This window comes from Myxine glutinosa, chromosome 3, assembly GCF_964187855.1.
Source record: "Myxine glutinosa chromosome 3, kmMyxGlut1.1, whole genome shotgun sequence".
Lineage (NCBI taxonomy): Eukaryota > Metazoa > Chordata > Myxini > Myxiniformes > Myxinidae > Myxine > Myxine glutinosa.
Window position 1 is genome coordinate 189213549 of NC_136263.1, and position 22501 is coordinate 189236049.

Sequence of the window (22501 nt, forward strand, 5' to 3'; positions counted from 1 at the left end):
GCTGAGCCAACAAACCCCTCCGAAACCCGCCCACAACCCCTTTAGGGGTCGTGACCCACCGTTTGAGAAACACTGCTCTAAACGGATACAAAAAGCATAATTAATTATTTAAAATAACCAGTTACTCCCTTATCAATGCCAATGGGACATGGTCGCAACATTATTAAAACCTTCTATTCCCCCTACAACATATCACCCACACAGAGGAACAAGACCAGCAATGAACAAACTAAGCTTTATTGCAGTCAAAGTATTGAGTGTTGCTGGTCTTTAGCGGTTGGACTTGGCCACTCGTTCAAGTTCATCTTTTTTCTTGATGGCGTATGAGTTGGAAGAGCCCTGCAAGAGCAGAAGCAAATGTTAAATGAATTACAATGACGTCACTTAATGCACTTCCCACATACAGCAAACTCCAATTTTCACATCTGCAAGATCCTTTTCATTCACAAGGAACAATGTACAGTGAAAGAGCATATCACTCAATACAATAACTGTCTTTTATCATTATGGTTTAAAGGTCCACAGAAATGCAGAACATTTTTGACTTATTTGTATGAGTATCAGTTTTTTTTAAATAGAAATCGATTTCTTGTAATAAGCAATAGCTAATTTTATTTTATATAATTTTTTTTCCTTTCCTTTTTAGCGCTCTTGTACCCTGCTAAGCCCCGCCCTAAAAAAACCCCGAATTTCACTGCTACCAGATCACATGACTTATGACGTCACCTCCAGAACGAAGTCCATGCCATCTCGATTCGCTATGCTTCGGCCCGCGATCCGTTCCGTGTAATTTGTACGTACTCTACTTTTGATTTGCTTGATCTTGATCTGAGGTATGATGATAGCTGAGACACACGTGTGTCACGCCTCGCCTCGTTGATAAGCCCGCAAGGTCGCTCCGTGGAGTCGCCTGCACATGTTCAACTATGGGTGAATTATATAATTAACAACTCACGGTCTGAGGTAACTCGGCTAAAAATTATCCGATTTGCACCAAATAAAGTTTATGAATGGCTTCACAGAACCCTACTTCTCACTAAAAGTGGAAACAGAATGTAAATTGGAGTTAAAATAAGTGTTTGATTTGTATCAAGCAAATGCACGTGGAGCATGCTTGCACGCGAGCTGCGTTATGGAGGTGACGTCGCATGGATTACGTCATCGGCTTTGAGGTGTGGGGCAGAATTTTTAGGGGCGTCCCCAAGTGGTTCGGTTTTTTTTCATTTTTAATGTTTCAGAGTGAATATAACAAAAAATCAATGCCATATTTGAATTCACCATAAAAAGACTCATTTGGATGAGATCAAATGCATTTTGAGTGAGATTCCGTGTCTGTGGACCTTTAATGCTATTTATGGGGTTGCCAGGATGGCTGAATGGTACGCACACTCGTATCTAAGCTGTGGAGCCGGGGTTTGAATGCCGACCCAGCTATAAACTGTCATCTCGGTGGTTTACAGGCAGGGTGATTCATCAATGTATGTGCCGTCCCTCGGATGGACATTAAATGGGTGTCCCATCTGCCAGCATTTATTGGTGGATGTTAGGGATCCCATTGTGTCATTTGGGAAGAGTGGGCAAGCTATCGCCGGCACCCTGAACAAATACCAAATTCCTGCCCGAACCTACAGAGGGCGCTGCATGAGCGGAACAGCTGCACCCTCAGCCAATGCTACTGCCATGCACCCTAATGCTGTATACGACCGAAGAAGAATAGTGTTGTGAAGCTGGGTAACGCACAGAAAGCTTTCCATAACTACAAACAGTATAATTTATGTACAATCTCAAGCATCATTAAAAAATGGTCGTCCTCAAGAAATTACAATAATTCTTCATAACTAGCGAAGAACCCGTCCTTAAAGGCAGCTTTATTTACCCAGAATTGGGACGTTTTATTAAGACTTGCAATACCCCCTCCCACCAGGAGCGGCGATTTTTGGTACGTTCACGTTGAGATTTGATGTGATCCCCCCCAACCCTGAACCCCAGGGCTATGTATGAATGAATATATATATATATATATATATATATATATACACACACACATCTCCGAAAACCTCCCTAAACACACAACCCAAGTGCCACCACCAGTTTTTAACTCGATTAACCCAGCGGTTCAAATGCGCATTGAAGTCAAACACACAAACACAGACTTCTTGAATTATAGTACGATTTAAGATTTGTTTTGAAATGAGTTAAAGCAAAAACCAAAACAATTGGTGGGAAAATGCACGAGAAGCAAGGTGACTACACTGGAAATTGCTAATGTAACACACAAGTACACCTGCAAACACGCAATTTGTACATGTCTGACCTTCGCAGCGTTGATGAGCTCGTCAGCAAGACACTCCGCGATGGTTTTGATGTTACGGAAGGCAGCTTCACGTGCACCCGTACACAACAACCAGATCGCCTGACCAACGGCACAAATCAGTGAAGAGGATGAGAAAACATCTTATGTGCACAAAATAATCTGGTCCAAAAAAAAAACGTTAAACAGGTGTTGTGTTGTTAAACTGTATTTATATTTTATACTCGTATTTATTTTACTAATTACAAGCAGTATTCCTTTACCGACGTAATGTATTTATACGGACATAGTGAGCATTGTGCGCATCCACATAACTTGAATGAAAAGTCTGGAAGAAAAAAATTGCACTTGTATATGTAGCGCAGAGTTCATTTGAGAAAATTAATGTTTTTTGTAATAATTTGGCACTCTCGGTGAGCAGCTGGGCTCCATGGGAAGGGTAAACAATGTCACGTTGCTGTGCACTCGAGACACTCAGGACTCGCATGTCTATTTCTGCTTCAAGTCGTGGCGTCATACAACAGGCATTTTAAGGCCATTTTCCCTGCCAGAGCGGGGTTTAGCCTTGCTATGGCTGCCAGGATGGCTGAAAGGTATGCACACTTATCTAAGCTGTGGAGCAGGGGTTTGAATCCCAACCCGGCTAAAAACTGTCATCTCGGTGGTTCACAGGCAAGGTGATTCATCAATTTCCGTAAACACGCAATTTCTACACGCAAATCCGTAAACGCGCAAATCCAACCACTTTCAAGCCCCATGACAATCTTCTCCATTTTGCCCTATTTTCTGCATCTCCCCTTGTTAACCCCCTTGCCTGCATTTCTTCTTCCACCACCTTTAGCCAAGTTTTTCTCGGTCTTCCCCATCCTCTACTTCCTTCTACATTCATTTCCATCATTCTTCTCAACCAGTCACTTTCATCCTTCCTCAACACATGACCAAACCATCTCAACCTGTTTCTCTTCACAGCATCCATCACAGGCTCTATTCCCATCATCTTTCGCAATTCATCATTTGTCTTCCTCTCTCTCAACGACACTCCGCACATCCACTGAACCATTCGCATTTCCACCCTTTGTTGTTGCTGCTCTATGTTCATTACCCATTTCTCGCTCCCATAAATCATAACACTTCTCACACATGCAGCATACACCTTTCCCTTCAGCTTCAACGACACTCCCCTCCTAGTCAGAACGCCACTCAGAACCACTGATCCACCTTCTCCATTCAGCATTTCTCCTAGGTAACGAAATGTTTTCACACCTTCCTGCTTCAGGCCGTCTCCAAGATCCAACTCAACATTTCCTCCATCTGCAGCTCCCTCTGTGCACACCTTACACTTGAATGTAGCTGCCACACTGGTTAATGACCCTCTCAGACCACTACATTTTTGATAAACCCACTCAGCGCACATTGTACATTGAGTGGAGTTCACTCCGACACCCTTCCTGCACACGGCACACGGCCACTTTCCAGTTCTTTCCATCTCACCACATGCTTTACCACTTGCCTTCACCTTCAGACCTTTTGCCTCCACACATCTTCTCCTTCAGTCCATCCATACTCTCCCCAATCAACACCAGATCATCTGCATACAACTCCCACGGTAAACCCTCCTTTACATTCCGAGCCAGCACCTCCATCACAGCTACAAATAGTAGTGGACTTAGTACCGGCCCCTGATGCACTCCCACCTTCACCTCACTCACCACTATTCCGGTCCTTCATCCTTAAAGCTGTGCGCGCTCTCTCGTACATTGCCATCACTACTCTGATCAACCATTCCTCCACTCCTAACTTCTGCAATGCCCAGGTCACTACTGTCGTGGGTTTTCCTGAATCCCTTCAACCAGGAATCTCAATACTCGGATCAAGTGGGCAGGAGGTTTATTGAATAAAAACCACCTTTAGAGGCCATTTTTCCCCGCAAGCGGGGGTTGGCCTTTTTCGGGGACCGTGGTTGTTGTTGTTTTTCGGTCCCCTTTTTGAAGCAATGTTTTACGGCCGGATGCCCTTCCTGCCGCCAACCCTTTTTGTCGCCTTTTACGACAAACAGGGAATTACCAGTGAACTTGTACTCAAATTAGCCGACCTCGGAAGGATGACAGGCTGAGTCAACCCCCCTGGCGTTAATTCAGCGATCGACCGGGATTCGAACCCAGGATCCTAGGATCCTAAGCCGGCACCCTAGCCGCTAGCCCAACACCAGGGTTATCATGCATTACCAAGGAGGTTTATTGAATCATAAGATTAATCATGCATGAGGTATTCAGCACATCAGCTGGTAGCACCATTTCAAAGAAATAACACTACAAAGCCAGCCACGGACAACTCAGGGCATTTCAGCTTACATTGGTCTTTATATATTTTCTTCAAAAGAACATGGGAACTTAAACATATCCTTGCCTACACAGACTGTCCCTGCGAGCAAGATTTGACAGGTTGGGAGCTCATGGGGAAGGAATGTCACCACAAGGTCAATTAAAGATGTTTATCGACAGCTTCTCAAATCGAGACAGTCAGACCTTAGCTTTGAGGGAGAAATTGGTCCTATTGCCCCCATTAGCCTATGATTAGACTGAAATCCCTTACACTACTTCGGTGTGGAACTCTATCGAATGCTTTCTCAACAAACCCAAGAAACAACTTCTTCCCCTTCTCCATGTACTTCTCCTGCAACTGCCTCACAATAAAAAAGCGCATCTGTCGTTCCTCTTCCTGGCATAAATACAAACTGCATTTCGTCGATCTTCACTTTCTTCCTTATCCTCCTCTCCAACATCCTTTCCAATACCTTCATTCCATGCTCCAATAACTTTATCGCTCAATACCAGCCACAGTCCAGAGGGTCACCTTTCCCCTTGTATAAAGGGACGAGGGTACTCGGTTCCCAATCCACTGGAATTTGGCCTTCTTGCACCACCAGATTACAGATCTCTGTCATTCTCTTCACACCCCAACTTCCTGCTGCCTTCAACATATCTCCCACAAATCCCGTCAGCCCTCCCGCTTCTCTACTCTTCATTGCTTTTATCGCTTCCTCAATTTCCTTCTCAGTTATCTTCTCTGCTGGTCCTCAAACTGGGTGACTTTCTATGTTGCCATCCCATTCATTCTCTGCATTCAACAGTATTTCCATACATCTCTTCCATATTCCTTTAATTTTATCTGGGTCCACAACGATTTGTCCCACTTCATCCTTCAAGCAACTCACCCCCATCACATCACACCTCTTTCACTATCTGCTTTGTAATCCTGAATACCGCTCTCTGACCGTCTTCCAAATCCAAGCGTTCTCCGAACATTTTCCGACATGCCTCCTTCGCCTTTGCTACCTCTTTCTTTGCAGCCTTCTTGGCTGCCTTATAACTTTCATGCTCTGCTTTTTCTGCTCCCATACTCTTCGCGTTCTGCCACTCCTTGAACTTCTTCCTCTTGTCGTCAATCCTCTTTCCAACTTCATCATCCCACCACCATGTTTCCGAGTGCCTCGGTGGTCCTTTTGTCCATCCACATACCTCACCAACGGCTCCCAACAGACTATCTTTCATTGACATCCAACCACTTTCAAGCTCAACCACATCATCCTCTGCCATACTCAGCCTCTCTTTTAATGCCTCCCTTACTGTCACCTCTTTCAACCTCCACACCTTCATTCTCGGTTGGTACTTCACCCGCCGAGCCCTCCTCACACCCTTATGTCGCAGACAACCAAGTGGTGCTGTCAAACAGCCTCCTCCCCCGGGATCACATTTGTGTCACGGAGGTTCCCCCATCTCACCTAATGTAATCATTTGGCACTCTCGGTGAGCAGCTGGGCTCCATGGGAAAGGTAAACAATGTCATGTTGCTCTGCACTTGAGGCACTCATGACTTGCATATCTATTTCTGCTGCAAGTCGTGACCTCATACGTGGTCGGCTTTGCACCAGTCGAGTGATAAACCTGTTTTGTTTTTAAAGTACTCCACTCCATGCCAAATAAATAAACATCCGGTGCGTAGCATTGCTGGGGTGCCTTTGGCGCCCGGCAATACCGCAGTGCAGCTCATAGTCTGTATTGGGAGGGAGAGGTGTACAATATTTGATTGATTAATTGCATAATTAAAATCAATAAACAAAGATCGTAAAATATTTTCAAAATCAATTGGCTAATGGCATACCTGAACCACCAGTGCTTCATCCAAAGCTGTAACTTTTTGAAAATTAAATGTCATTAATTGAAAACAAAATCAAATAATTAATTGTTATTCAATAAATAATGAATTGATCAAGCAATAAATTAAAAATATCCTTTATCACCACATCACTTGGACACTGTCGTGTCCAAATATTAGCTTCCTAGCTCAAAAGGGTGCATGAGATATTGCCCAGATGAGAAATAAAATAAATAAATGATTAATAATGAAAATAAATAAATAATCATTGAATAATGAATCAATTGGCTGATGGAATACCTAAACCACCAGTTTCATCCGACTCTAACTTCAAAAAAAAAAAATTTCATCAAGTCCTTTGGCAAATAATCAATAAATCAAAAATAGCCTTTATAGCCAAATCACTTGGTCATTTGTATCCAAATATCAGCTTCTTTGCTCAAAAGGTGCCTGATAATTAACTCATCAATGAATTGATTAATGAAAAACCAAAAAATACCGTTTTTCCCAAAGGACTTGCTCACTATTGTGCCGAAATTTCAGCTTCCTAGCTCAAAGGATGGCTGAGATATCGCCCGGACAAACAAACAAGAAAGAAACCTGAGTAAAAAACTGAGTACTCCCTTTCAGCGCGCGTCATTGCCGGGCTCCCTTCGGTGCCCGGAAATGACGTCATGCAGCACCTGCAGATGGAAGAGGAAAGGAGCGGTGCACAACTATTAAACATTCTCAGCACTCGTTTGATCGTAGGGTTTAAACAACAACATTGCTTCATCTGCTCCTGTTAATATGAGTGATTCGGGGAAGGAAAGTGAGACAGAAGTCGACAGCGCTAATCAAGACTCGCATTACAACGATCAGGAGGATCTCGCACAAAAGCCTCCCTCACAATTATTGATGAGGAAAACGAATCCGCCCTTTCGCGTTTTTACATCAGGAGGTTTGTAAACTGAAGTACTGGACATGATTATAATCGTGGGCAGCACAGCCCAATAATAGACATTATAATAATCGTGGGCAGCACAGCCCAATAATAGACATTATAATCTCTGTGTATAATGCACACTACTTATTCAGAAATAAAAAATAAGGTAACAAAGTGTGCACTGTACAAGTATTCCTTCATTCTATAACTGGCAGTGTATTATTTTACAGTATAACTGCATCAACTGTTATTTTACCGATATTTATGATATGCAGCCCACGTATTAAACTATGACTACAAATTTGGTATTTGTGCAAATGGCAACGGGTTGCACGTGTCAAAGCAATACTTGGCATGCGAGTTATTCCTTTTATTAATTTTTTTAAACAAAATTTGCGAGAAATCTGTCGGGAATGTCGGTGCGAGAAATGTGGAGAAAGAGATTTCCCAGTTGTCGTGGATAAAACGCACCCTAATTTCAATCAGATATTTCTGAGAAAAAAGTGCGGCTTACACACGAGTGGTTACACTATTTACCTGGTTGACGCGACGTAAGGGTGAAACGTCCACTGCTTGGCGACGCACTGTCCCAGCACGCCCGATCCGAGTCGAGTCCTCTCTCGGTCCACTGTTTATGATGGCATTCACGAGCACCTGCAGTGGGTTCTGCAGATATGATGGAATACCTCAAATGAGTGCCCAAAGGATAACATTGCATTTAAAACACTTTTCGGAACATTTTCTGCGCAGAGGGCGAATGAATAAAAACAAGAAATATGTCGTGCACAGCATGATACTTGCGAAATCCCTGAAATAGGTTGTTGGCCAATGATGACTTCACAAATAGTTGGGGGTTGAATTCAGTGAAATGATATGCAAATCCTCTTAAAATGTCAAGTTAAGTGGATCAAAACTGAGGATTTTTGAAACTTGTCCTATGACCTTTTGGCCTAGGTTGACCTCAAAAACACTTGGGGGGTGAATTAAGTGACGAGATGTACAAATCCTCTTCAAATTTCAGGTCAATCGGATGAAAATTGATGATTTTAGAAATTTGACAAAGTTGGTGACCTTTGGCCTATGTTGACATATTGACCTTTTGACCCCAAAAATAGGCTTCTTGATTATGACCAACTCTACAATTTGGTGAAGTTTCATGAGGATCGGTTGAAAATTGTGACTTGTAGAGTGTAGGCGACAGACAAACAGAACAAGCATTCTGAGTATTGCGCTGCAATACATGTCCCCTACCAAAGTTCAAAGTGCCATAACTTTGTCAAAAATGATCGAATATGCAAATTTATGCACGGTTGATGCTGGTTTTCAAACTTGATCTGAGGTATGCTGAGACACGTGTGTCACGCCTCGTTGATAAGCCCGCAAGGTCGCTCCGTGGAGCAGCCTGCACGTATTGCACTGTGTGAATTATATAATTACCAACTCACGGTCTGAGGTACGAGTGATTCAAGAGATATCCATTTTTAAAAAATATTTTTGTTTAATTAGCGATATCTGCCAAACCACATGCCCTATCGCAAATTCCAAAAGGACATTTTAGTAGACTGACATGCTGAACAGATCTGTGAAGTTTCCCCTTGATTGGATCAAAAATGAGGGAGGAGCTCGGTTTTAAAGGTTCATGCTTAAAAACGTCATAACTCTGAAACCATGTGACGCATGGCATGCTAGCTGACTTTTATGTTCGTCATGGGTACGCGATTCCGCCTGCAAAGTTTGGCCTCAATCTGTTCAGCCGTTGCAGAGAAAAGGGGTTTTCGTGTTTTCACGAAAGGGGTTTCACGAAAAACAATATGGCGGCCGAACCACGTGACCTGTGATGTCATAATTACCATTAAAATATTATACAGACCGAGTCCCTCCTATGGTGAAAATTTGATCAATCGGTCCTATTATTGCAGAGAAAATCTTTTTTAAAGGAAATTAAAACTTAAAATGGCACTGAGTTAAGGATCATCAGAATTCTCAGAATTCCCAAAGTTCAAAGTGCCATAACTTTGTCAAAAATGATCGAAACGTCGTGAGGTTCGAACTTGATCTGTACCTTATGAGGAAACCATGTGCCAAGTTTGAAATCATTAGCATTAAGCGTTTAGATAAAAAGTCCAGAAAACTGTTCTTTGCGTGACGGACTGACGGACAGACGGAGGGACGGCGTGCAAACCTATAGTCCCCTCCGGTGTACACCAGTAGGGGACTAATAACACACAAGACCAACCAATATACTTGAATAATCTTCGATTTTCGCAAGAAACAAGTGATAATCAAATGAAGAATTCCTACCACCAACAACCCCAAAACACCTCTAATTAAACCTTAAATCAGTGGAGGGAGGGACTAAATTAAAATATTTGTGTGGGATTAAACGTTCGACACCAACTACACAGCTGTGAAGGAATGCATGGACCACACGATTCCACTGCCCAACCCGACCTCGCCGGTGAGCAGATGGATAATCTCAAACGCGTGCTTCACGATGCGCACGGTCATCAGCTTCTTGCCGTTGTTACGGCCATGCATCATCATGGAGTTGGACAGACGCTCTACGATGGGGCACTGCGCCTTGCGGAAACGCTTGGCCGCATATCGCCCTGCGCTGTGTGGCAGGTACTTGGCGTACTTCTCCTTCACGGCAATGTAGTCCTGAAGGGAAACGGGCAACGACCGGTAAAGCAGGAAAAGTGTGAAGCAGAGGAATCAAAAAATAAACTCGATAAAACATTTTGCTATTTCGTCGCTGATCAACTAAACTTGGGGAGATTTAACAGTTTCTAAAAAGGACATAAAAGTGCGCTTCACCTGCAGAGAGATGTCACTGATCTGCACATCTTCGGTGCTCCAGCGTCCAAACAGCTTGATTTCTGGGGCTTCGGCCAGCACGGGAGTCACTTCAGGCTCGATGATCTCTGTAAGGTGGCAAGCAGTCAGCCGAGAGAGAAACCAAGTAGCACGCAACGTTATAACTGAGATAAAATATCAGGTGGTGATTACTTCCATACACAATGGCCGGTCTTACACGGAGCCAAACAACCTGTAGCAAAAACATCAACTTTTGCATTCACACAATTCATTCATTAATTCACACAATCCTTCAGCTGAACTGTACCAATCACAGAAGTTCGCACTTTATTTATCTAACTTCTGGAAGAAGCAACGGTTGCCTTTTGGGGGATCCTAAATAGACCTGCCATTGACAATATAATCAGATGTTGGTCACAATTGCTCATCGTAGCCAAAGGCCGCCCGCACGTGACACACGAACATCCTGGGAATATCAATTTGATTGTAATGTACGAGCTGCTCCCCAGGCAGCAACTAGTGTAATCTGGTGTCGAGAGGTAACTAAGAAGACCAGACTACTTGCTCGTCGTAACTTTAGGCAGGAATTTGTAACTCGTTCAGAGAGTTGGAGATAAATCGCCGAGTCTTCACGTTGGACACCGTGAGATCTTTAGTGACGTGCAACGACCGGAGCTGGCAGATCGGCCCTCCGGCAAAACATACTTCCAACGGACGACTCCCTTATTGATGGGTCAGGTCAGGTAGTGAAGTAGGACAGGAGGGCAGTGCCCTATGTGGTCCTATCGTTGTTGAAACAGCAGCCTGTCTAAACTCCTTTTGAATATAAGACAGACGGTGATTGAACGGCTTCTTCGTCAAGTCCATTCCACACGTTAACCAGTCGATGAGTATAAAAGACTGCTCTCCTCCTGCAGTGGGCTGCAGGCTTGGTCATTTTCAAGGAGTGACCAGGAAGGCGGTCGTCTTAACAGACAAGGCGGTAAATGCTGCCTTAACGCTGCATGAGAAGACAGTTTACAGCTTGGGTGGGATTCAAACTCGGACTAGACAGTTTTGAGACGAGCACATACCTCAAAGCTATTCTGACAGGCCACAATGTGGAACAATAACATATCGATTTTGGCACAGAAACTTCTGATATTAAAAATTATTTAAAGGTTTATCACCTTTTTGATGTATGGGATTAGGATGACACCCTGTTGGGAATCCCACTCCACACTTCCATATTGGTCGATGTGCATAATGGTTGGTACGTCGTGGTTTTAAACAAGGAGCCGCTTTCTAGCAGTCAGTGCAGGTTGAGGATTTCACCATACCAGTACTTGTCTCTAAGTTTTAGCTTATCCGGAATTGGAATTCCAGATAAAGTATCGTCATCGTGCACTATTCGTACATCTCCCGTTTCGACTTCTCCGGCCAGACAGCTGGGCCGATCCGGCAGCAAGGCCCCGCTCCTGACTGGTAACAGGGATTGCAAAGCTCGTTCTGGTCATGTGACTTTAAGTAGGTCAAAATGGCGGGACTTAGTAAATTCCTTCTAAAATCTTCTTCTCCAGACCCTCCAGTCAGAAGGCTACCAAATTTGTGTTACAGCATTAGGCCAAGGCCCAGATAAATAGGACAGGTCGTTGTCCTATTTTTAAAGGTCGTTACAGATGTAAACGCCACGAGGGTCGTTGGGAGGTTGTTCCAATTACCAAACACTATTTGGCTAAAGAAATTGCTTCGGCGATCTGGAATTGAACACCTTGGGATGACCTGTTCTGGAGTTGGTTGCTACAGTTGTGAAGAAGTTGCATGGATGATGCGATCCAATCCTTGTATGATCCGGAAAACCTGTATGATCCGGATCGTGTCGTGCGATTTGCACATGATCAAAACAGCCCTCGCAAGTCTCTCATTCAATGAGGTTCACATCATGACTACAAGGTTCACCGTTCAACAAGATGTTCTCAATCAATACACATCCATGTTCTCAGTTACCAGGTAACGGGGCTTCTTCCATCTCCAACACTGGATCGCTCTGGCTCTGCAGTTGAGCTGCAAAACACCATCAAAAACATTGGTTCCAGTAACATCTGAGAGCAACGTGTCAAAACTTACAAAACCGATTCATTTATTTATTTAATATATATATATATTACGTATGCATTTCAGGCACCATAGGTTCAGATGAGAACACAAACAGTACAAGCCGATGATTCAAACGTTTCGTCAGAAAGAATATGTTATAAACTATCTTTATATCCACACGTGTATTAGGAAAGCTAAATTGCCAAAAAGCGTACGAAATCAGGACATTGTACGTCTCTATCACTTGCAGACTTCACTTAATCTTAAACTCAGGTTTTCTCAACTTGTTTCCAATTATAATCAAACAAAAGAGAGAGAGGGGGATAGTGATAAAGGCAAAAATCAAACGGCTCACGGCCTCAGGCCTAAGCACATGTCGAGCGAGGGATTGGGATGGGGATGAGGAATGGCGTGGCAGTCCGCAACAAGGAAAATGAGCTCAAACGGGCAAACACACGTTCAGGGACAGCGTGTCACTCTTACTTTGGGATACCTGAGAGAAAACCCGAGCGTTTCGTGTGCTGAGGCTGGCTTACCGAGCCGCCGTACGGAGAATCACCCAAACTAGGCCGCAAGAACGAAAAAAAGAAAGAATTAAAAAGGGGGAAGGACTACCGTGATTGCATTTTGCGTGTTTCCGGTTTGACTCACTCGAACGAGCAAATGCAAAAAAACTATACACCGCCCAAAATGATATCTCTTTTTTTCATACAAAACAGTGGCACAGGACTGCCATAAGATATAAATCGTTACTGTAGAGATAGGTGAAATAATAAATATCATGAAGGCAGAAAAATTTCTACAAACAACCGACATAAAAACATTAAATCTAATCATTGTACCTGTTTCCAAACCTACATATTATTATTCTTTTCAACGAAACCTAATAATTTGCTATGATATCTGTTTTAAATCGCTACAGAAAGTGATTCATGAAGAAAAGCAAGGTTAACATTGCGGCGATATCCGGCCTTTCGGCTAAGACGACCGTACGGCATATCCGGTTCTTTTCGCTCTCTGCCATAATGGTGAGTGGTCGCGCAAGTCGTCGTGTTCTGAATGTAATCCGCTTTCATCCGTCTTTTCCTTCAACCCAATTAACCACGTACTTACCTCTTTGGTTGTTGGAGGGCGAGTTCGATTCATTTTAAAACAGTTTGGCGGAGATGTTTTTATTATATTGTGTGTGTTTAGTTCGACCCAGCGGTTTGGTTTATAAGCCGCTCGTGTCCCTCTCTGTCCCAGGCTCTGGTAATTCCGGACAAATTCCAGCACATCCTTCGTGTGTTGAACACGAACATCGACGGTCGACAAAAAGTGGCTTTCGCCATAACAGCCATCAAGGTGTGCTCATCCCGAGATCTCTGTCCTACACGCACACCCTGCTGCTTTCGATATAATACATACTTACATTACATTACATTCATACACTGGTACCCGACTGCAAAGCCGCAATGAGCCGGCGAAGCCAAAGCCTCTTGCCACTATTTTACCCATCAGTATCACTCTGGCATCAGTAGGTTCGGTAGTAGGTAGTAGGTAGGTGTAGTAGGTACCGTACCTAGTTCAAAATGACACCATTTGCATTCTGGGTGAGATTAAAATTTATAAAATTTCCTTCTTGATTAATTCGGTGAATTCTATCTCAACTTCGGATATTTCCGGCCGTGAAAAACCATTCCCCTACGGCTGCGAGATTTCTAAAAAATAATTCTTCGTCAATGTTAGAATATTTGACGCCGTTTTCAGCCTCCGAAACGGTAATAAGCTTTTTTGAAATATTTTTTCAAATGCTCGAATCTCATTGGTTCCGGTGTTTGGTGACGATTTTCGTTGAAGATAACCAGGGCCCGTGCGGGCCCGGGGAACGAGGTTGGTCATAAAGTATTTTAATTACAAATTAGAGGTGCATAAGATTGTGAATCAAACAAAGATGGTTGAAACAAACTCCTATTGAACTTTTTCGCAATTTTTTATGCATACTTCCGCATCCGGAAGATGGCGGCCTCCATGGAGCGATTTGGTTTTTGAAATATTTTTTCAAATGCTCGAATCTCATTGGTTCCGGTGTTTGGTGGCAATTTCCGTTGAAGATAACCAGGCCCGTGTGGGCCGAGGTTGGTCTTAAAGTATTTTAATTACAAATTAGAGGTGCATAAGATTGTGAATCAAAAAAAGATGGGTGAAACAAACTCCTATTGAACATTTTTCAATTTGTTATGCATACTTCCGCATCCGCAAGATGACGGCCTCCATTGAGTGATTTTGTGCGTCAAAGCTTCGAAATTCTCAAGGGATCCAGCAAAATCTGACTTTTCAACATAATACGTACGCATTCATTCACAACACCGGCTTCGCCGGCTATTATTGGGTAAAATGTCAGGGGCATAGAAAAGACCCCTTTATATAAGGGTATGTGCCATGTGGCGAAGTCTAGAAAAGAAGGGACATTCAAAAAAAAAATCTCGTGTGCATGCTGGACTACCCTTGTGTTCTTAGGAGGAACCAAGTAAAGTTCATATAAAAGGGTGCCAATTTGATTCATACACCTGCATGAAGAACCACCTTTAGAGGCCATTTCTCCCTCGCAGAGCAGGGGTTGGCCTTTTTTGGGCACCATAGTACCCTTTTTTGGGCACCATAGTCCCCTTTTTTGGGCACCATGGTCTCCTTTTTTGGGCACCATGGTCCCCTTTTTTGGGCACCATGGTCCCCTTTTTTGGGCACCATGGTCCCCTTTTTTGGGCACCATGGTCCCCTTTTTTGGGCACCATAGTCCCCTTTTTGAAGCAGTGTTTTATGGCCAGATGCCCCAACTGCCGCCAACCCTGTTAGTCGCCTCTTGCGACACGCAGGGAATTACCAGTGAACAACAACACAACAACATGCATTTTATGAATTGGTACCATGAACTGGTACTCAATTTGCCGACCTCAGAAGGATGACAGGCTGAGTCAACCCCCCTGGTGTTAATTCGGCGATCGACCGGGATTCAAACCCAGGATCCTCGGATCCCAAGCCGGCACCCTAACTGCGGTGGAGAAAGGCTGATGGCAATAAAGTATTTCTGGGCTACTAAACAGTATATCCAGTGCCCTATGGGTTAATGGACGGTGGTGAAAAGTTCATCATAAAATGATTGCAGTCATGTACCATGGTCGACATGGCCACCATCGTACATCCAAAGCATTTGAATGCCTTCTGGGTGATGTGTAAGACCACCCTGGATATTGGGAGGACTTGGTTCCACCTTCTGGAACATGCATGTGGGCATAACAACCAATGCCAAACACGTACACGACACACATACACATACGTACGAGTTGTTTTGTAAGCCCTAATTGTACGATCACACTTAATGGTGCTGTCTTGGCAGGGAGTGGGTCGGCGCTATGCTCACATCATCCTCAGGAAGGCGGACATTGATCAGAGCAAACGGGCTGGAGAGCTTTCTGAAGAGGAAGTACGTTTACATTGAGACTGTCACTGCTCTGAATGTTACCCCTCCTACTCCCCTTGTCCATTTCCCCTCCTGTCCCCTGTGCTGTAACAAATCTGACAGAATGGTGTAGAGTTGGCACAATTACATTTGAGCTGGTTCGTGTGGGTTTGATTCCCGACCCAACTTTCGACTAATTGGTGCATTGCGGGCAGGACGAAATGTGCCATCGCCCGGATGAACCGCGTTATATTTCGGGAAGAGTTGGCGAGTTATCGCCGGCACCCTGAACAAATTGCTGTCATCTTCAGTTGAACATCAATCCTAGCCAGCCAGTTTGTGAAAGACTTGGACGAGAGAAGAATTACTATCGGCAAAAAGGTGGGAATAATCGGAGCCATTTAAGTATTAGTTGCCGTCAGGAATTTGTATTTTCTCTCGGATGATAGGGTTAGTGGAAGGGTGATGAGAGGGTCGGCCTACATTATGTAGTAGTTGTAGTGGTGGTAGTAGTTGAGTATGGTTATGATTCTCTTTTAAAGGCTGTTGGTTAAAATTAGAAGAGGGCGTCTCGGGATTGCTCGGCACCGCAAAAATGAACCTGTTTCCAATATTTTACCATGGACACCTAAACATGAAAGGCCGAAGTGGGGCAGACCATCTCTGAACTACCGTAATCTGAACTACTGTCGCCAGCACCCTGAACAATTACAAAATTCCTCTCCAAACTATGAGTGTGTGGTGGACACCTTTACCTGTTTTGGTGAAAGAGAATGGGGGAAATTACTTTTCAGCATGTCCTCGTACATAGTCGAACGTCGGGCCTGGCCAGCCGCTTCGTGAAATACGTGGGCCAAAAACTTCCCCCGGCCAACCCCACAACAACGTGGGAATAATTGTGGCCGTTAAAGAAGAGGAAGAGTTGTCTTTCTGGTCTTGAGTTGGGACGGCAGGTTTCATTATTATTATTATTATTTTTTCATTAAATTGTTCCATCAGCGCCATCACCACTTCTGATTAATCCCCTCACAACCTTCCCCGTGTATACCAAATATAGATGTTCCACAATCAACTAAATCAATCCAGTGGTACCGCCCCTAAAATGTGGTTTAAAAACTGATAGTAATTGATTAATTGTATATACTAGGGCATGCCCGTACTATATATATATCTAAAATTATATCCCCCCCCCTCTATTTACATGAAATGGTTTGGTCCAAAGCGAACGGCTTGCGAGTACGGTGACAATCCCCCCCCCTCTATTTACATGAAATGGTTTGGTCCAAAGCGAACGGCTTGCGAGTACGGTGTTTTTTATCGGACCCGTGGAATTATAGATAGTAGTTTTAATTCGTTTTAAAACATAGTTTAACGCCAACATAGTTTGCCGACGGGAAATAAATGAATACGCTCTCAAATGTGCCATCCGAGGCAGAGTCTGTTCGCCACGTTCGGCACACGTGATAGCTCGCTGCTCTCTGATTGGTTGAATCGTTTTTTGGACATAGCTCGGTAACTACTTCTGCGATTAATTTAAAACCTTGAAAAGGCACATCCTCGGGTCCCCAGCAATATACCTGGCAAGTTTCAAGTATATCGGACCGGTAGTTGTCGAGAAACAGCGGTCACAGACAAACATACAAACAAACATACACACAGAGATTAGTGGAATTATAGATAGACTAGGGCATGCCCGTACTATATATAAGCTAGGACGTGCCCGTACGTGGGTGCCCGTTCCTTGCCAAAAAAAAAAAAAAAAAAAAATTTGTGTAGGGGTGTGTGTGTGTAAACATCCTAGGGCGTGCCCGTACGTGGGTGCAAAAAAACATGCGTGCAAACAACAACAACAAAAAAAAACTTTGAAACCACGTGGCAGTAACGACCACAGAACCCCCCCCCCTCTATTTACATGAATGGTTTGGTCCATTCGCAACGACCACAGAACCCCCCCCTCTATTTACATGAAATGGTTTGGTCCATTCGCAACGCCAAAGCGAACGGCGAACGGCTAAATCGCCATAGCTCGGTAAGTACTTGTCCGATTAATTTCAAACCTTGAATAGGCACATCCTCGGGTCCCCAGCAATATACCTGGCAAGTTTCAAGTATATCGGACCGGTAGTTGTCGAGAAACAGCGGTCACAGACAAACATACACACATACACACATACACACATACACACAGAGATTAATGGAATTATAGATAGATGAATATGCAATGATAGGTTAAAACCTGCCGAACGGGGAATGATCCAAGTTGGTTAAAGGCAACGTCTCGAAGTTTTTATATGAATGATGCGGACAAATGTTGGGACGTGATTGAACAAGAACTAAGATGTTTATTTGTTTATTTTTTGGCAGGTGGAGCGACTGATCACAATAATGCAGAATCCCAGACAATACAAGATTCCTGATTGGTTTCTCAACAGACAGAAGGACATAAAGGATGGCAAGTACAGCCAGGTATGGCCGATTGGATATATAGGGGTAAATAGGGGTAAATCGAGAGAGGATGGTATAGCTAACGGGGCAATGATCTCTTGACACTAAATTATTACAAGCTAGTGGATATACCTGTCAAGGAAGGTACGGTATTTATGGTACGGCATTTAATTGGACACCAACAATCCCGTGACAGTTGGGCATGCGGCATCAAGTTCCAGACTGCTGTGACATCATCCAGCAGACCAAAAGCTTTTACAAAATTATTTTTGACTTGGCCGAACGTCATAAATGTGGGAATTAAATATCGATGCCGGAAGAGGAATTTTTTATGCCCACGAGGTTTGGTAACAATGGGTGAATCAGAGAGTGGAGAGAGGAAACCAGACACTGTCCGTTTATTGGTCCCGGAGAGGACTATAGGTTTGCTCTGTCCGTCCCACCTGTGGTTTTCCAGACTTTTTCCCCATACCTTTAACATATTCAAGTGAATCTTGGTGCATACCTTTATAATGATAAGTTACAGAACAAGTTTGAGTTTTGAGGCGTTTCACCAATTTTTCCATGCAGTTATGCCCTTTCTGACTTGAAAATATCATTTTTTACGTGGATCAGTCTTCCAGACATTTCCCCCCTTGGCATTTAACGTATTCAACTGAAACTTGGCAGGGGACGTGTATTGCAAAACAATTCTCTCTTGTTTCTATCATAAATACATGTTGATTTGCATACCGAGCGATTGTTTTTTTGCAACTACTTACCACGTGATGTTACAGGTCCTTGCCAATGCATTGGACAACAAGCTACGTGAGGATTTGGAGCGATTGAAGAAGATCCGTGCACATAGGGGCCTGCGACATTACTGGGGGTGAGTTCCCTTTGGAAGATTCAAGTTCAAATGCCAACATTGTTGGCAAGAAGACCATGGTTTCACAGCCGAGATATTTTGTGGATCGAAAGATTTGAATGTAAGGAAATGCAAGGAATGGGTTTACTATTGGAAGCAAAGATGGTGACGGGACAGGAAATGAGCTTGGTATAATGGTGTGGTTTTTTTTTTTTTTTGGTTTTTCTTTTGTATACAAGATCGAGGCTCGTGTAAGAGCTAACATTAATCACAAAAAAAACAAACGGACACATAAAACATATAATAAGGGGAGCAGGATACAAGATGGGGAAAGACAGGGAAGCACACAAGTACAACAGTAGAACAGGGACATCTGGAGATCTGTGTGAGGGACAGGGCTTGGGGGGGAGGAGGCATGGGAAGTGGGGGGGGGGGGGGGGGGGGGATGGAAAAAGTATAAATAAAACACATGGACACTGCTAGCACTTCAAGGAAATCTCAGTATTTCAAAAAAAATGGATCTAGGGTGAAATTAATAGGGGTAGAAAAGATCAAGGTTTTGGATGGGGGAAGATAGATGGTGGAGAACAGCTGTTTTAAAGACCTGGAGGGAGGAGTGGGGTTGAAGCGAGTGAGGGAGTTTGTTCCAGAGGTGGGAGAAAAGAGGAATGAAAGAGTGAAGGTGAGCAGAGAGTCTTGATTTTGGCAGTTTCACCAGAAGAGGGTTGCTGGCAGATCTTGTGCGACATGTAGGAATATTTGGGGGACAGAGCACAGACAGAGCTGGGGGAGAAAGGCCGGAGAGGAGTCGGTAGAAGACAAAAAGACCACCAACCTGTCTGCTGTGACCGTGAGTGAAAGGACCTCAGAATCAGCTTCATCACAGGAGATACCAATGATTCTGAAAGCTTTGGTTTCAACAGCGTGAAGCCGAGCTAGGTGTGAGGCAGGAGCACCAGCCCATAGGGGAGAACAGTATTCCATTGAGCTGCGGATGAAAGCCTTGTATGTGGTGAGGAGCTCAGGTGTGCCAAGGAAGGACTTCGCACGACGGAGGATGCGCAGTCGGTGACTGGCTTTGGAGGCCAGGTTGGAAATGTGGTTTTCCCAAGAAAGATCATGGCAGATAGTGAGACCCAAAAACTTGAGCGACAGAACTTCTTGGAGAGGATTGTTGAGAAAGTAGATGGGAGGGTTTTCCAGTCGATCTTTTCGGAGAGACATAGTAAGAGTGTGAGATTTGTCAGGATTGAAAGACATGTTCCACTTGTTTGACCAGTCTGTGATTTTGTCCTGGTCTGCAGCGAGTGAGGAGGCTGCAGACTGCCAATCTGAGGGATGAGGAATGGAGCGGCAGAGAGTGGAGTCATCAGCAAAGAGATAGAGAGGATTTTCCAGAGAGTTGGAGAGATCATTGATGAAGACCAGAAAAAGCACAGGGCCCAGAACACTGCCTTGGGGAACTCCAGCCTGAACAGGAAGGGGAGATGAGAGAAATCCATTCTGGGCCACACTTTGACTACGACCAGAGAGGAAGTCCGCAAGCCATGCGTGGAGATTTCCATGGATACCATAGGAGGAGAGTTTGGTGAGCAGAGCGGGGTGCCAGACCGTATCGAAGGCACATGATATGTCAAGGGAGACAGCTCTGATTTCCTGTTTGCCATTGAGGACCTCCATCCATTGTTGAGACAGCAGAAGCAACATGTCCAGAGTCGAGTGACCTGGTCTGAATCTAAATTGATGATCACAGATCAAGCCATTGGAGAAGAGGAAAGGATTTGATATCCGAAGCAATGATGGATTCCATGACTTTGCTGATAATTGGGAGCAGGCTGATTGGTCTGGAGTTGCAAGGATCTGTTTTTGCACCTTTTTAACTCAACTGGACTATGTCCATCTGAGTTTTTGTTGCACCCAGTGTCCGTTGTCCGTCGTCTGTCTGTCTGACGTCTGTCTGCCATCCGTCTGTCGTCCGTCTGTCGTCCGTCTGCCGTCCGTCTGTCGTCCGTCTCTGTCTGTCTGTCTGTCTGTCCGTCTGTCTGTTGTCTGTAAACAATTTGACGTCTATGCTCTGGAAGTCACAAATATTGATTAAATTTGATGAAACGTGTTATGCAGCATCTTTAAGACATAAACTAGTTTGGGATTGCATTTGGGCGTTGTATGCCCAAAAATGGGCGTGGCAGGGCGGCCATATAGAAAATCAATTTTTGTCATATATTTTTAGCACATATAAACTACATCGTTTGTGGTTCTATTATGCATATTCTAACCATATTGATATAGATCAGTTGAGTTCAGGTTCCCTGGAACCTCTAGTTTGTGTAAAGCGATAATGTTGGCTGATTTCCAAGATGCTGGCAGATGACCTTGAGCAAAAGAGAGGTTGAAGAGAACAGAGAGGGTGAGATAGAGCAGAAGAGCAGGATTTTAGGACCTGTGCGCTGATGCCGTCTGGTCCAGTTGCAGAATCAGAGTCGTGGATTGACAAACTTCTCCACCTTGTCAGGAGAGAAGGATGCAGTGTCCAGGGGCAGCTGGGTATGACTGGGTACAGAGGGAGACGGGTTTGGGACACAAGATTTTGAGGCAAACACAGAGTTGAGGCATTCAGCTTGTTCCACGTGTGGAGTCAGCTGTGTAGCCGTTTGAGGTAAGGGAGGGGATGGAGGGGGAACAAACACCAGAAACAGATTTGACCAGACGCCACCAGGATTTGGAAGAAGGAGACAGGTTTGAGAGTTCAGTCTTGAGAGTAGAGAGATAGTGCTTCCTGGCACTCCTGAGGGTAGACATACACTTGTTCTGAGCTTTGTGAAAGGAATGGAGATTGCCTTCCAAGAGGCAAAGGCAAGTTGTTTCTGGGCAACAGCCTCACCACAAGATTCCGTGTTCCATGGACGGGAGGAAGGGTATGACAACTGAAGACGAGACGGGATAAATCTGTGCATGAGAGAGAGCAGTTCGCTTTGGAAGTTTTCCCAGGATTAGTTTGTCAGAGGCAGTAGAGATGGGAGACCAGTCCAGATGATTGATGGCTGCTTGATATTGTTTGATATTGCTGGTGCCTATTAACGATCTCTCTCCCACTCCCCCAGCCTTCGTGTCCGTGGTCAGCACACCAAAACCACAGGCCGTCGTGGTCGCACCGTGGGTGTGTCGAAGAAGAAGTAGAAGAACACCTCATGGCCTTCCATCTTATTTTACTTTCGCTTTGAGATGCCAAATAAAGCCGAATCATTTTTCCGCATCTGTGTCATTTGGTGTGCTTGTTCATATTTATATAATTTTGGATTAAGTTTGTGAAAATATCAGGTGGATACATATTTGACTTCGACGTAATTTTTGTTTTTATATTACTTTGATTTTTAATGCAGGCCTTGTTGTTCGCAGTGGTGTGATGTGGGGGTTAATGAAGAAGAAGAAGAAGAAGCACTATGTGCATCTCTTCAGATGCAAAGGGTTGCTGAGGCAGTTTTCCTA

At 44.1% G+C, this 22501-nt stretch overlaps 2 protein-coding genes across 4 annotated transcripts; one reads left to right on the plus strand and one right to left on the minus strand.

Annotated features, from left to right (window-relative positions):
* Window positions 1-221: 221 nt before the first annotated feature.
* On the minus strand, window positions 222-12911 carry RPS5 (ribosomal protein S5). 3 transcript variants are annotated; one of them, XM_068103610.2, is made up of 7 exons: window positions 12821-12911; window positions 12195-12251; window positions 10209-10315; window positions 9843-10052; window positions 7929-8057; window positions 2315-2413; window positions 222-339 (listed from the first exon to the last, which is right to left on the minus strand). In XM_068103610.2, the coding sequence occupies exons 2-7, from the start codon at window positions 12214-12216 to the stop codon at window positions 271-273; spliced, it is 636 nt and encodes a 211-aa protein (XP_067959711.1). In that variant the 5' UTR covers window positions 12217-12251; window positions 12821-12911; the 3' UTR covers window positions 222-270. The 3 variants fall into 3 exon arrangements, with proteins under 3 accessions (XP_067959711.1, XP_078631008.1, XP_078631007.1); XM_078774882.1 differs by having other exon boundaries at window positions 12778-12880; XM_078774881.1 differs by having other exon boundaries at window positions 12768-12866.
* A 316-nt stretch (window positions 12912-13227) lies between these two features.
* Window positions 13228-22268, plus strand: RPS18 (ribosomal protein S18). The gene is made up of 6 exons (XM_078774893.1): window positions 13228-13312; window positions 13530-13628; window positions 15661-15747; window positions 18088-18189; window positions 18945-19036; window positions 22117-22268. The coding sequence occupies exons 1-6, from the start codon at window positions 13310-13312 to the stop codon at window positions 22190-22192; spliced, it is 459 nt and encodes a 152-aa protein (XP_078631019.1). The 5' UTR covers window positions 13228-13309; the 3' UTR covers window positions 22193-22268.
* The last annotated feature ends 233 nt before the right edge of the window (window positions 22269-22501 follow it).